The 11,288-nt window shown below is 37.8% G+C and overlaps 2 protein-coding genes across 2 annotated transcripts; both read left to right on the top strand.

Annotated features, from left to right (window-relative positions):
• The first annotated feature begins 844 nt into the window (after positions 1–844).
• Positions 845–1,213, top strand: LOC143538845 (uncharacterized). Its single transcript, XM_077032304.1, has one exon. It carries the CDS (start codon positions 845–847, stop codon positions 1,211–1,213), a length of 369 nt encoding a protein of 122 aa, XP_076888419.1.
• Positions 1,214–5,589: 4,376 nt separating this feature from the next.
• LOC143538844 (uncharacterized) lies at positions 5,590–8,934 on the top strand. The gene is made up of 3 exons (XM_077032303.1): positions 5,590–6,805; positions 7,566–7,946; positions 8,012–8,934. Exons 1-3 carry the CDS (start codon positions 5,590–5,592, stop codon positions 8,932–8,934), a joined length of 2,520 nt encoding a protein of 839 aa, XP_076888418.1.
• The last annotated feature ends 2,354 nt before the right edge of the window (positions 8,935–11,288 follow it).

The following is an 11,288-nucleotide window of genomic DNA, read 5'->3' as shown; positions in this document are numbered from 1 at the left end:
TGGCAACATTTGAGGCAAAATTATAGACATTATAAGAGTGTTCATAAGCTGTTACATGGGCAGGGGTATTTATGGAAATACTGGAAATTGCATATTCAGGGGCAATATGGTCAGAAAGTCAAAGATCAGGTTGGGATGCTTTTGCAAAAGTCAAAAGTTGGATCGAAGTCTTCTGTTTGGGCTTTGTAAAATGCAGTGGTATTATTGGCAATTTAGAAGTGAAAATGATTTGAAGGTCATATGCAACAAGGAAACACAAAATTGGTTTACAAATTGGCCAATGTACACTGTTGGAAATAAAGAGGACGTACTGTTGATTGATTTTAGACCCAAGATGGTTTTTGTATATAGGATTTTAGATGCGTGTATAGATATCAGGCTAGTAATGTTAGGATTGTTTGCTTTCTTTCTTTTAGGGTATTGACTAGTTTGGGGATATGTCCCGGCTAGTAATGATGCCTTGTTTTGTTTGTTCTTTTTTGAATAAAAGTTTGCCAAGGCTTCGGTCTTTTTCTTAAAAAAATAAAATAATAAATAAATAAATAAATTAACCGGTTGACTCTACCGATTTGTTCGTTTTGTAAGTTTTGATCCACATCACTGGTGAACTTGTAAGGCAACAAACTTGAACCGTATCAAATCATTAAACCGACGAAATCATTTCTCAGTTTTTAAAAACCTTAATAATTATTGGATAACACGATAAACACGTCACGTTTTAAAATACACATTTGGAATTATTTATATTCTGGTTTTCAACGCGGTATATTGTTTTCAATTCAAAGAAAACAATTTGGCCATTTTGTCTACACAACATTTCATCCTTTTCTTTCTCCCTCATGCAATGGACCTCAACGGCATATCCACCACCACATCTTCGTCGGCCGATTTCGAGCTAGTTTCTCTGAGACCCGCTTCCTACACCTCCCTTCGTGACGTCCTCCCACCCACCGCCGCGGCTGTCCAGTCCCCCAAACTCCCCTCTTACACGGTACATTCCGGTTACGAGATTTCAATCCGTAACCGGCTAGTGAAACAGGCTGCATGGGCGTACCTGCAGCCTGTTTCTGTCTCACTAGACTCTGGTGGAACCACGGTCTTCCACCGCCTGTGGACTCGATTATCTGATGCTGTTGCTAGTCTCATAACACGAATACGCGATTGCTTTCTTCGGTATGCTCGAGTTACGCGTACTAGCTCCGATCGATTATAGCGTGAATTAATATAGGTAAGAAATTGTAACAAACACCCAGTTTTGGGTTTGTTTTGATATGTGTTCAATTTGTGGAAACGTATATAAAAAGCAATTGAATTAATAAAAAAGTTGGAATTTAGATTTGTTTGTTAATAATCTCTACTGTGGTCAACGCGTGGGTAGGGGTCATATACCGTTGTAACGACTGAACGGTCTTAATTGAGTGCTGGTTTGAAATAGACATGTTTCATTTAATATCCGTTTGAAACTTGAAAGTAGTGGTAGTTGTTGGATTAAAAGGGGTTTGAGTCAGGATTTATTATTTAAAAAAAGTTAGGATGGTTGAAGATCAAAATGGGTTAATTTAACTTTTTTTTTCTACTTTAAATTTTAAATGACGGATAATAAAAACGCGTACCAGTGGGCAGTTATATGTTACGTGCGTACCGATGCCCGGTTACGATACTAGAACCCTGTTAAACATTTTTCAATTTATTTTCACTCATTTTTATGTTGGACTCTTCCGGACCCATTCCAACCTTTAAGTTTGATACTTTGATCCGTTATGACTAATTAATCATTTACCTTAAACTTAAACTCAAGTCAAAACAGCTCAGAAATTTGTTATTGTGATCTTAAATGGGTTACATTCACCATGCCTACTTGTATTTGAAATGGTTCTTATAACCTAATTGTTCTTGTACCATTTTTTTCTTTTAAAAAAATATGTAGTTATGAATTATTTATCATTTATTAGGTTTTAAGGTTTTAAGTCCTTTAACCTCTTCACAGCGTTCATGTTCATATTCTTTAAACGGAAAATTCTCAAAATAGTCCAAATGAAGAGAGAGGTTCTAAAAATAGTTCTTGAAAACGCCATATTCCAGAAATAGTTCTTAGAAATCAATCGGAGTCGATAGGTTTGAAAAAAATCCGATGGTTTTCGTCGCCCAATACGAAGCTGCTAAGTGTCCCACTACCCACCTACACTTGATGGTTTTCCAATGAAATCCGTCTGGACCGATAATTTTGGAATGAAAATCATCTCCCATGAAAACCATCTCCAAAAATCTTAAAAATCCGTGTTTTTTTGAAATTCATCTGAGCTGATGAATTTCAAATGAATTTCGTCTTCGAAGATAATTTTCAAAAAAACATGCACCACCGCCGCCACCAGCACCACTCCCACTTTTCTGGCAAACATCCCCTCCATTACCCGCCCATCATAATCACACCTTTCAGGCCACCATCCCATCCACCACCACCACCACCTTTCTGGCCACCAAAGATGTTGATCAATAAACAAAACCCATCAACAGTTTATTCAAAAGATCAAAATTGAATAATAAAGATTGAATTTTTTTGAACTGAACTGAAGAAGAGTGAGTTGCTCTGTTCTCCGCCATCTGGATCGCCGACGCAGCGGTGTTAATGGTGACCATGGTGCCATCATTTGCTCCTCTCATGATCAAGAAACCAAAGTGAAAATCTAACTTTGATTGAGTGTTTTGTTTCTCTTTCTGAAAGTATCTGTGATCTGCTGCTATTTGATGATGTTGAGATTTTGGTGGTGGTGGGTGGGGTGGTGGCTGGAAAGGTGGTGGTGGGTGGGGTGGTGGCCGGAAAGGTGTGATGATGATGGGCGGTAATGGAGGTGATGTTTGCCGGAAAAGTGGGAGTGGTGGTGGTGGCAGCGGTGGGTGGGGTGGTGGTCGGAAACTGGAGATCATGATAGTGGTGCATGTTTTTTTGAAAATTATTTTCGAAGACGAAATTCACTTGAAATTCATCAGCTCAGCTGAATTTCAAAAAAACATGGATTTTCATGATTTTTGGATATGGTTTTCATGGGAGATGATTTTCATTCCAAAGTTACCGGTCCAGACGGATTTCATTGAAAAACCATCAGGGGGTAGGTGGGTAGTGGGACACTTGGCAACTTCATATTGGATAGCGAAAATCATCGGATTTTTTTTTCAAATCTATCGGCTCCGATTGATTTCTTTGGACTATTTCTAGAATATAGCATTTTCAAGGACTATTTTGGCGAAAACCTCTCTCTTCTTTTGGATCATTTTTAGAATTTTCCCTTCTTTATTTTATCTAATAAAATTCAACTTAAAAAACTATTTTTTTAATTTACTTTGCATTTAATAAAAACCTCCTATATTTATTTTCCTTATCTTTATGTATTTTTTTCATTACTTTTTTCCAATGTTTTCATAATCGGATCAGACAACAAACCGGTTGGGCAACCGGTCAGGCAGGCCAAATGTTGAAAAAAAATGTTGAATCGGCTGGGCAACCGGTCAGCATTCAAGTCCTTTTCATTACTTTTTTCCAATGTTTTCATTACTTTTTTCCAATGCTTAAAAAATGTTGAAAAAAGATTAAAAAAAACTATTTTTTATAGAAAACCGGTTCAACCGGTCTGGTTTTCCAGTTCGTACCGGCTGGTTTTCTGGAAACGGAGCGAACTGCATAGAACCGAACTGTTCAGTGAACCGAATCATGGTCGAATCGGTTCGACTGGCTGGTCCGGTCCAGTCTCAACAACATTGCTTTTTTCTTTTATTTTTTTTTCTATTCACAATCTTAACGGATATATATTCTCAGTATGTTTTTTCTTTCTTTTCAAAACTGATAAATATTTTTTCTTAACAATAGACAAAGTGATTTTATTAAATTAAATCACAAAACATTAGAAAAAGAAACAACACAAGGACTGGCCAGCAAGGAGCTAGTCACAACCCACATCAAACCAAACATATCCCCAATCGATATTCCTTACACAACAAACCACACCAGTCTTTCCATGACCATGAAGATACACCCGACCTATTCTTGACCCAGAGATTGCTAAGGGTTTTAGTCTCGCCTATTAAGTTGACCACAGAGCTCTGACCAATTAGTCTATTGGTATGGTGTGTACCATTTTAAAAGTGAGGCGGTGAGTTTAAATCCTTACAAAAGTGTAAGATTATAGAGATTTTAGGTAAAAAAATTTGTTGTTAAATAAAAACTATGCTGACGACAGAGACCACTTTACTATTGAAAACTAAGCCTAAATTCCTATTTAACAAGAAGAAAAAAAAATGGGAAAGAAAAAATAGTGAGACGCTTTTATGTGATTGTCAAACACTTGAACCTTTGGTGATGCTTCCCACTTGTCGGCGGTCGTCGCCTCTAGCTTCTATCTGACCAAAACTTGAATAAACCACTCGTAAGTCGTCACTGTCTCTCGCAAAGATATTCTTAATTTCTTTCCAATTTTTTTAAAGTTGTTTATTATTAATTTTAGGGTTTTACTTGCAATTTGGATTTTTCTACCATAAGAGGGAACAAATTGTATTTTAGGTTAGGGTTTAGTTGTTATTGTGTATTTGATTATTGCTCATACTTTGTTTATTCTTAAATTTGGAGATTCGAGAAAAAAACAACATTTTAAACAAGTTCTTATTAGCAATTTTCTTAAATGACATACCCAAGAAATGATAATTACAATCTTGATTCGTTAAAGATAAAACCGACAGGTGGCTAGGTCGATCTCAAGGGGAGGATAAGAAGGAGATCAAATTCAAATATATTAAGTTTTAATTTATGTTTATCTTTTATTAGTTTCCTATTTATAGTCAAATTGTTTTGCTAGTTTCCTATTTCTAGTCATGTTAGGATTGTTAGGCCTATAAATACTTTGAAGTTTTTTTATTAATAATAAGTTCAAGGGAAGTTTCAGTTTTAGAAGTTAAGAAAACATTCTGTTTCCTTCCTTTCGAATTTCATTATTAGTAGTAGCTCATCACAATTATTTAATATTTTGCAATCCCATTTCAAAGGTTTTTTCGTTGTGCAAACTACATCTCACGGCTTCAAGATTTGTTTCCAGATTTCCGTTTCTGTGAACTCAACTCCATTTAGAGTTCTAAAGTCCAACTTGTTTTTCCAACAATTGTTATCAAGAGTGTAGGCGATCTACGATCTTTAGGAAGTTCAAGAACGGTGTGGGGCGACTAACCACATCAAATCAGAAACTCGAAGACTGGGTATTATGGCGGATGAAAGACCAGTTGCGCAAGCAAGGGAACCAAGTTCAACTTCGTTGCAGTGTCCGAAGTTAACAAAAACAAACTACAACATGTGGGTTGTAAATGAAATCAATCCTTGATGCTCAAGGATTATGGGAGGTGGTGAACGGAGAAGCCATATATGACAGAAAGAACAAGATGGCTAGGGCTACTATTTTACAAGCCTTACTGGAAAATGTGTTGATGCAAGTTGCAAGAACCTGTGATGCTCAGGAGATTTAGGAATCGCTACGCGTAAGATTCCTTGGGGCTGATTGTGTGCAACAAGCTCTCTTACGATCATTAAAGCGAAATTTTAATCAATTGAAGATGGGTGAAAAAGAATCCGTTGAAGACTTTGCCGAGAATATAACGGAATACGTCTCGCAATTTGATAGTTTGGGTAGTCCAATGGAAGATCATGAACTTGTTAAAAAACTGCTCGATAGCATTCCGGACCATTTTATTGCTATTGTAGCAACTATCGAACAATGGGCCGATCTTAACACTATGGTGTTTGAAGATTGTATAGCAAGGTTAAAGGCTTTTCAAAAGAGAATCAAAGGCAAGGAAGCAATGGCCGAGATGGGAAAATTATTGTATGCCAAAAATGATAATCAAGGTAAAAAGGACACCGATCATGATTGGAAAAATTATGCTCGGGGTCGTGGCTCCTCGAGTTATGATCAACAGGGCCATGGTAGAGGTTCGAGTAGAGGACGGGGTCGGTTCAACCAGAACTATGATAACCGAAGAGACGGTAACCAACCGAACACGAACAACCAGGGCAGAGACGACAATCAAGGTAATAATCAAAATAATCAAAATCAAGGTAGAGATAAAAGCGGTGTTCGGTGTTATAATTGCAATGTTTTGGGCCACTTTGCGTGGGAGTGTCCGAGACCACCGACTCAAGGACCGAATCTGAACCAAGCCGAGGCCAAGCCGCCGACTCTTATGATGGCCTCAATTGAAGTTGATAAAGAACAAGTTATGTTGAACGAGGAGAAGGTTCATCCAATCCGTTATGCAGACGACTCGGTAAGCGATTCAATTTGGTATTTAGATAATGGCGCGTCTAATCACATGACCGGGTGTGAAGCTCACTTTGCCCAAATTGATTATCGAATGAGCGGTTTGGTGAAATTTGGAGACGGGTCCAAAGTGAATATTAAAGGGAGAGGTTCCATTATTTTTGATTGCAAGAATGGTGAGCAGCGGGTTATGAATGACGTCTATTACATACCCGACTTATGTAGCAACATATTGAGCATCAGTCAGTTAGCCGAAGAAGGGTGCAAGGTTTGGATAGCAAACAACCACTTGTGGCTATACGAGGAAGGAGATCGCTTGCTAATGAGAGTCCCGAGAAGTCCACATCGTCTTTATAAGATCGAGCTCAGAATTGAAACCCCGGTATGTGTTTTAGCTTCCATTAAAGACCAAGGATGGCTATGGCACGCTAGACTTGGTCATGTTAATTTTGAAACATTAACTAATATGAAGTCTAAAAATATGGTGCATGGCGATATTCAAACTTTGCATGGTGAGCATGTTTGCAATGCATGTATGCTAGGCAAACATAGTAGAAACCCGTTTCCTAAAACCACCATGTTCCGTGCCACGAGACCATTCGAGTTGGTTCACACCGATTTATGTGGACCAATCTCAACTCCTACTTTGGGAGGAAACCGGTACTTATGCTTCTTGTAGATGATCATTTGAGGTACATGTGGGTTTATACTATTAAAAATAAGAATGATGCTTTGGGTATTTTCAAAAAGTTTAAACAGGAAGTGGTGTTAGAGCATTCGCTAAAGGTTAAAGCTCTAAGAAGCGATCGAGGTGGCTAGTTTCTCAACAAACTTTTCACCGAATATTGTGATCAAGAAGGAGTAAAAAGAATTTTTACGGCTCCTTACTCTCCTCAACAAAACGGTGTAGTCGAAAGGCAAAACCGAATGGTCCTAAATGCAACAAGAAGTATGATGAAAGCTATGGACCTTCCACAAAACTTATAGGGAGAAACGGTGAGACATTCGGTTTACGTGTTGAATCGGGTACCTACTAAAGCATTGAAGATAGTAACCACCTATGAAGCCTTGAGGGGTCGAAAGCCCAACATAACACACTTACAAGTGTTTGGGTGCTTAACGTACATGAAGATACCCATCGCCAACCTCCAAAATTAGATGACCAAAGCATGGAGGTTGTACATCTCGAAACCGAACCGGGATCAAAAGCTTATAGATTGTAAAACCCGGCTCAAAACTGTATTTATGTGAGCTGGGATGTCCGTTTTGAAGAAAGTCAAAAGTTTGACTGGTCTCGACACACTGACTCGTTTCAAGTTGGAACCAGACCTGAATGGGTTGAATTTACAATTGATCCGGTCCAAGAAGAAGTTCAAAAAGAAATTCCAGTCGAAAACGAAGACCCAACAGACCTTAATGGGCCTGAATTTGAAGACCAACCGGAAGAAAATCCCGAACCTGAGCTGCGAAGAACTGGTCGTCAATCGGTCCCTTCTAAAAGGTTTGAAGATTATGTAATGTGGTGTGAAGGAGAATGCCTTCTCCTAGTTGAAGAACCAGCTACCTTTGAAGAGGCAAAGAATTCCAAAAATTGGCGAGAAGCAATGAGATCAGCATTAGTCTCAATCGAACAAAACAATACATGGGACTTATGTAACCACCACTGGGTCACAAGGCGATCGGTTTGAAGTGGGTGTTTAAAATCAAACGTGATGCAGGCGGGTCAATAACAAAGTACAAAGCAAGATTAGTCGCGAAGGGGTACGCGCAAGAGCACGAGGTAGACTTTGATGAGGTTTTTGCCCGGGTGGCAAGAATGGAAACCGTACGTTTGATCTTAGCAATTGCAGCAAATTATGGTTGGTTCATTTACCATTTGGATGTTAAATCGGCGTTCTTAAATGGTGAGTTGAAGGAAGAAGTATATGTGAAGCAACCTCATGGTTTTGAAGTTCTCAGGAAACATGGTATGGTTTATAAGTTACGAAAGGCTTTATATGGTCTTCGCCAAGCCCCGCGAGCTTGGAATGAAAAATTCAATAAAACGTTGAAAGGCTTGGATTTTATTCGATGTCCAAGAGAACTAGCGGTGTACAAGCGGAATACAAGAACTGACATTCTCATTGTTGGTGTATATGTCGATGATCTCATCGTGCCTGGTTCGAGTCAATCAGAGATTGAGAAATTCAAAAGTCAAATGAAGAATGAGTTCGAGATGCAAGATCTTGGAAAACTATCTTACTATTTGGGCATTGAAGTAACACAAAAGAAGCATGAGATAAAGTTGAAAAAAGAAGCTTATGCTAATAAAATTTTAATGGGTGTAGGTTTAAGCGAGTGCAACCCGACTCGATTTCCTGTGGAACATCGGTTGCAAGTAACGAAAGATGAAGAAGGAGAACCCATTGATGCAACTGAATATCGAAGAATAATCGGTAGCTTAAGGTATTTAACACACACGAGGCCTGATTTGAGTTACTCGGTTGGAGTTGCTAGTAGGTTCATGCAAGAACCAAAACAATCCCATATGCAGATTCTAAAGTATATATTACGATATGTGCAAGGTACGAGTGGATATGGTTTAACGTATGGATGCGGTAGTAGAGAGTTGGTTGGTTTTTTGACAGTAGTTACGGTGTGATGAAACGGATGGACGAGGTACCACCGGAATGGCATTTTATTATGGTGGTGCATTGATCTCATGGCTCTCACAAAAACAACAAACCGTAGCCTTGTCGTCATGTGAATCTGAGTACATGGCAGCAAAAACCGCGGCTTGTCAAGCTATATGGTTAAGGGGATTGTTAAGTGAGTTAACAGAGGAAGAAAGGATGAGAAAATTGGCTGATGAGAGTACTGGTATGGCCACGGAGAAATTAATAAGAAGCCAGGATGAACAGCCTGAGACTGACTTTGGTCTGGGAGTTAGGAAAGAGCCAAAAAGATGTGAAGGACCAAAGATGCCTTGGGATGAATATGTAAAATTCATCGCTCAACTGGTGATGCTCATGACACATTATGATATTGTTCTTAATCCTGATGAGTATTCACCAGAAATATTGGCAGCAGCAAAGAGGGCTCAGGCGGCTGAAAGGGAGGAACATTCGAAGGCTAGCCAATTACTGCTTAAAAGCATCCCTAAACCCATAGTGGAAGAAATCATAGATGAACAAGCTAGGGATAATGTAAATGAGCCAGAAATCATAGAGCCCAGAATTGAAGAAATTTTTGATGAAGCACATTCAGAGAACTTGGTTGATCCAATTGTGATAGAGCCAATTGATACTGAAGAGCCTACTGCAAAGGAATCAGCGGATACGAGAAAACAGACTTCAGAGACAAAGATTCCTACAGCTAATACCAGGCATGAAGAAAAGATGGTGACGTTACATGTGGATAATAGATCTGCCATAGATTTGATGAAGAATACCTTCCTTTCGAATTTCATTTCTAGTAGTAGCTCATCACAATTATTTAATATTTTGCAAGCCCACTTCAAGGTTTTTTCTTTGTGTAAACTACATCTCACGGCTTCAAGATTTGTTTCCAGATTTCCGTTTCTGTGAACTCAACTCCATTTAGAGTTCTAAAGTCCAACTTGTTTTTCCAACAACAAAATGATGACATTCATAGAAGTGAAAATCAAAATATTGTTAATGATATGCAAGAAAATGATGATACTGATCCAAATGTTCTTCCAACTTCAGTTCCTTCAATACCAACCACAACCTATTTGAATGATTTTCCTTTGGTTCTTGATCGACCACCTATTACAAGAAAATGAATACTTTAAGGCTAAACATATTTGATTCGATGTTGGAAAGAGCAACTTCTTTTTGTGAACAAACAGTATTACGATGTTAGGCATGACTAAATGTTATGGTAATCCAAGAAAACGAAAGAATGTCATTACTAATCGATATCATTTTCAAGTTGACATTTTTAATGGAGTTATGGATGTGAAAATATTAGAATTTGGGAATCGATTCAATGAGGTAACAACTACTTTGATAGAAAATATGTCAAGATTAAATCCTTTTGCTTGATTTTCTAAGTTTAACATATCTTAAATAGTGACATTTTTTGAAATGTATCTAGTTGATTTTAGTTTGAAAGAAATAGGGTTTTTGGGTAATGTTGAGGTCTTTTATCACACTTTAAAGAGAATATGATAGATTTGCAAAATTGAATGGAATACATGATATTGCTCGTCTAATGGTGGAAACCGAAAAAGATTGTTGTTTTCCTTTGGTTTATCGGATATTGAAGTCATCGTCGGTTTTATCGTTTGCAACCGCAACAATTGAAAGATGTTTTTTTGTTCTAAAATGAAGCATATCAAGACGGATTTACGCAATTGAATGGGTGCTAAATATTTGAACAATGTTCTAGTTTGTGGGGTCAAAAAAGAAACATTTGACAAAGAAACTAATGAGGATATAATAACTTGATTTCATAAAATAACAAACTAAATACGAGAAATCTATTAGACGTTTGTTTAACTTAAACTATTATCATTTAAATTTTTTTTTTAGACTGTATGAATTCACGGTTAAAAAAAGTTCGGAGAACGCTGAACATTTTTTTCTATATCCGCTTCTGTGTGATGGCTGCTCGAAGGATATTATTCATTTGATGGGCTTCTTTTGCCCAGCTGCTTCTTCAGCTTGGATTTTTGCTTGGAAAGTGGTTGGAGATCGACCTTCCAATTTTAATGTCCTCGTTTGGTTATTTTGATTGGTTAAACAACGCGAGGATAAATTTATCTCAGAATGTAGAATGTATAATCATAGTTATTATTATGGTGGTTTGATGGGTTCTTTGGCAGTTTCGAAGTGCCATGGTTTTCCAAAGTAAGAAGATCACACAAGAAACTATATTTGATTCCATTGTGATTTTTTTTTTGTTTTTATGGTACGTTAATCGCAATAGAAAGTCGACCTTTAAGTGGGTAGAGGGGTTGCTAAACCCGTTTATTTTGATGTAATAGTTTTT

This window comes from Bidens hawaiensis, unplaced genomic scaffold (assembly GCF_021521415.1).
Source record: "Bidens hawaiensis isolate Kalapana, Puna unplaced genomic scaffold, B.hawaiensis_p1.1 tig00011733_1, whole genome shotgun sequence".
In the NCBI taxonomy this organism is placed as follows: domain Eukaryota; kingdom Viridiplantae; phylum Streptophyta; class Magnoliopsida; order Asterales; family Asteraceae; genus Bidens; species Bidens hawaiensis.
The sequence above is the reverse complement of the archived record's forward strand: the minus strand, read 5'-3'. Positions and strand labels throughout refer to the sequence as shown.

Coding starts and splice junctions, on each gene's coding strand:
- LOC143538845 (XM_077032304.1), top strand. CDS start 845: ATGGACCTCAACGGCATATCCACCACCACATCTTCGTCGGCCGATTTC.
- LOC143538844 (XM_077032303.1), top strand. CDS start 5,590: ATGGGTGAAAAAGAATCCGTTGAAGACTTTGCCGAGAATATAACGGAA. Junction 6,806..7,565: donor CGATATTCAAACTTTGCATG/GTGAGCATGTTT, acceptor TCCGTTTTGAAG/AAAGTCAAAAGTTTGACTGG. Junction 7,947..8,011: donor AAACAATACATGGGACTTAT/GTAACCACCACT, acceptor AACGTGATGCAG/GCGGGTCAATAACAAAGTAC.